The sequence below is a fragment of the Mus pahari genome, chromosome 3 (genome assembly GCF_900095145.1).
Source record: "Mus pahari chromosome 3, PAHARI_EIJ_v1.1, whole genome shotgun sequence".
In the NCBI taxonomy this organism is placed as follows: Eukaryota; Metazoa; Chordata; class Mammalia; order Rodentia; family Muridae; genus Mus; species Mus pahari.
Genome location: NC_034592.1, coordinates 136086135 through 136089938, shown reverse-complemented (window position 1 = coordinate 136089938; position 3804 = coordinate 136086135). Strand labels below are relative to the sequence as shown.

General features: G+C 47.8%; 1 protein-coding gene across 1 annotated transcript in view; it reads right to left on the bottom strand.

Annotated features, from left to right (window-relative positions):
- The window catches only part of LOC110318039 (DNA (cytosine-5)-methyltransferase 3C), a 33763-nt gene that overhangs the window by 21594 nt on the left and 8365 nt on the right, over positions 1-3804 (bottom strand). Inside the window, exon 4 of the mRNA XM_021192798.1 lies at positions 2696-2908. Within this exon, the coding sequence (XP_021048457.1) occupies positions 2696-2908 (213 nt within the window). The remainder of the gene's footprint in view (positions 1-2695; positions 2909-3804) is intronic.

Here is a 3804-nt window from a genome sequence, read left to right as displayed (position 1 = left end):
CAAAAAAAAAAAAGAAAGAAAGAAAAAGAAAGAAAGGTCACTGGTAGGTCACCCACCAATCTTGTGGATGGCCCCACACCCAGGAGTATATGGGCAGCACAAGTTGGATTAAGTAAATTAGTTTTAAAAAACAAAGCTGATACCAGGTGAGGGTGGAATGATCTGGAAGAAAGAAAGGAGTAGAGGGTGAATATGTTTAAGAGACATTGCATATGCATGAAATTGTCAAATAATTAATAACATTATATTAAAATTGTTAAGGCACAGCTAGAGGGGCTTTCAAGAAGTCTGTGCCCATTCTTGAGTGGGAAAGGTCCTTGTCTTAAGTCTCCATTCCACAAGTGTCTGCTTAGATCTACACTAAATCTTTTACTAATTAACTCCCACACTGCTTCATTAAAAACAAACAACAACCTGGACATGTTGGGCAATCTTTGAATCCCAGCACTCGGGAGGCAGAGACTGGTGGACCTCGGTGAATTCAAGGGTAGCCTGGTTTACACAGGGAATTCCAGAGGATCATACAGTGAGACCTTGTCTTAAAACAAAACTAAAGCACAAAGCTACAGTTCTAAGGAGTCTGAAGTGACACACACACAGGAAAGACTTCCACGGGAGCTACTCATGTGTAGGAAGGCACCATGCCACAATGCACACATGCAAGGTCAATTGGGTAATTCAGTGCTGCTGCTGACCCCTGGATGTGCAATGGATGCTTGAAAGTGAGCCCACCCTTGTGCTTAAGTGGCAAAGGGCAGGATACATGTCTGCATATGACCAGAATATGTACAAACAAGAAAATAACATTGGGGGATGTCCGCCTGCTTGCCCCTGTCTGACTAGACCGAATGGACCGAGACAGTGTGTTAAAGGCTGTAGGTTTGCGCTTCGGCTGTTGCTCAAAAAAAAAAAAAAAAAGAAAGAAAGAAAATAATATTGGATGGGTGAGGTGACGCACACCTTTAATGCCAGCACTTGAGAGGCAGAGGCAGAAGGATCTCTGTGGGTTCAAGGCCAGCCTGGTCTACAGTGTGAGTTCTAGCTTGAAAGAAAGAAAGAAAGAGAGGGGGGGAGGGAGGGAGGGAGGGAAACAATATTCAAAGCATGGTGTCCATGGATGGGGCTGAGGCAAGGGCCCCATTAGTGAAGTGTTTGCCACACAGATCCCCAGCACCCACGCCAAAAGCTGCTTGTGTTGCACGTGCCTGCAATCCTAACCCTGGGAAGGCTCAGACTGAAGGATCCCTGGAGCCTCCTGGCCAATCAATGGAGCCCAGAGGGTAAGCTCTGAGCCAGTGAGAGATGTTGTCTCAAAAATAAGGTGAAAGTCTCTGGAGAGATTGTTTATTAGTTCAGAGCACAGTCTGTTCTTCCAGAAGACCCAGGTTCTATTCCTAGTACCCACAAGGTTACTCTTAACTGTCTGCAATTCCAGCTCTAGGGGATCTAACACCCTCTTTTGGTTTCTGAGGGCATATGGCACATACATGGTGTACACATAGACATGCAAGCAAAACATCCACATACATAAAATTAAATTAAATTCTTCATGAAATAAAAATAAAATAAGGTAGAGGGCTAAGTGGATAAAGTGCTTGTCATCCAAAGACAAGTGCTGGGGTCCAGAACCCATTTAAAGCTACACACAATAATGCATATCTGTAACCTAGCACGCCGAAGACAAGCGGAAGGCAGACACAGGAAAATTCTTCGAAGCCTGAGGGCTAATGTCTGTGTCACAGAGTGGAAAATGGGAGAGCCTGTCTCAAAGCACAGTGGGAGCCAAGGACTGACACTTGAGACTGTTCTCTGCCTTCTGCACACTATGACATGTGCACACCTGCATCCTCACATGCACTGTCCTCTGCCTTCTACACACACTATGACATGTACACACCTGCATCCTCCCATCTCTGACTTCTACACACATTATGGCATGTGCACACCTGCATCCTCAAATTCACTGTCCTCTGCCTTCTGCACACACTATGACATGTGCACACCAGCATCCTCACATGCACTGTCCTCTGCCTTCTGAACACTATGGCATGTGCACACCTGCCTCCTCGCATGCACTGTCTTCTGCCTTCTACACACTATGGTATGTGCACACCTGCATCCTCACATGTACTGTCCTCTGCCTTCTGCACACACTATGACATGTGCACACCAGCATCCTCACATGCACTGTCCTCTGCCTTCTGCACACACTATGGCATGTGCACACCCGCCTCCTTGCAGTCACACAACATACACAATAATAACAGGTGGGAAATGAATGATGAATACATCTGATGTCAACCTCTGTCTTCCAGTGCACATGCACATGCACACACCACACATGTGCACACCAAGAGGGGCGAGAGGGGTGAGGAGGAGAGAGAGGAAGAGGGAGGGAGAGAGAGAGGGGAGAGAGAGGGGAGAGAGAGGGGGAGAGGGAGAAGGGGAGGGGGAGGGAGAGAGGGAGAGGGGAGGAGGAGGAGAGGGGGAGGGGGAGGGGGAGGGGGGAGAACACTGTTCATATCGGTGTCCAAGAGCAGAGCAGGGCAAAAGAAGGACGATGTTGAATTTGGAAAAATACTTAGAATTGTAATGTATGAAAAAATAACATCAATCATAGAGGCTGATCACTACATAGCTGTTATCTGTTCTCTACATTCAGAGGCTTAAGGCAGAAATCCCATCTCAGTGGTACCTGATACTCAGTGTTATGTCCATCTCTGCTTTCTGCATCCACCTGTGTGGTATCCATGCCCTCCTGATGGCTGTCCTGGCTCCAGTCAACCGATGGGGTACTGATGCTCTGGGGTATCGTATCTTCATCTGTGAGGTCAATGATGGGGTAAGGGCTGACAGGGGACAGCCTGGGTGTGCTTGCTGAAGTGGTTGCTTCTGAAGTGGTTTTCTTCTGCAGACAGAAGAAAAAGGTTTGAGTCCCAGGAAAGCAAAGTAGATAGGGGTGCGTATGAGCAGCCTCCCTCCGTTAGGTCCCACGAAAGCAAGAATGAAAAAACAAACCAGGACCATTTTGTTTTATAAGAACAAGGGCTGGCAGTCATTGACCCCAAAGCAGAAACAGAATAAGGTTCCTAGGCAGGAATAGGTTATGCCCTCTAGAGGCTATGAAGCTGAGCTCGGGGAGGGCCAGGTCCCTGGTTAAGTGGATCCTGTGCTTGATCTGCTGGGGTTGCCGCAAGACAGCAGGAAAAGACACAAGAGACAAGGGTGATGTCCATCAGTGGCTTTCAGATTAGCTCCAAGGTGAGCCAGAACTGGGCCGTGGGAATGCTTGGCTCCTCAACATCTCTCCAACAGGGTCAGGCCAAGAGTGAAGCCACAAGCTTAGGGGCTCACCTAACACGCAAGAAAGGGAGGGACACTTCATCCTGTAGCTATATTTGATTGTTGTTTTTAATGAAACAAGATGGAGGTGATTAACCAAAAGATTTAGGGGTTGGAGTGATGGCTCAGCAGTTGAAAAAGTCCTTACTGCTCCTCCAGTGGACTTGAGTCCTGTCCTAGGTACCCTTCTCGGGTTGCTTACACCTGCCTGTAACTCCATCTCCAGGAGTGCCACGCCCTTCTCTGGGCCCGAAGAGCATAGGCACTTGTGTGGTGTCTTAGTCAGGGTTTCTATCCCTGCACAAACATAATGACCAAGAAGCAAGTTGGGGAGGAAAGGGTTTATTCCGCTTACATTTCCATACTGCTGTAGATCACCCAAGGATGCAGGACTGGAACTCAAACAGGTCAGAAAGCAGGAGCTGATGCAGAGGCCATGGAGGGATGTTCTTTACTGGCTTG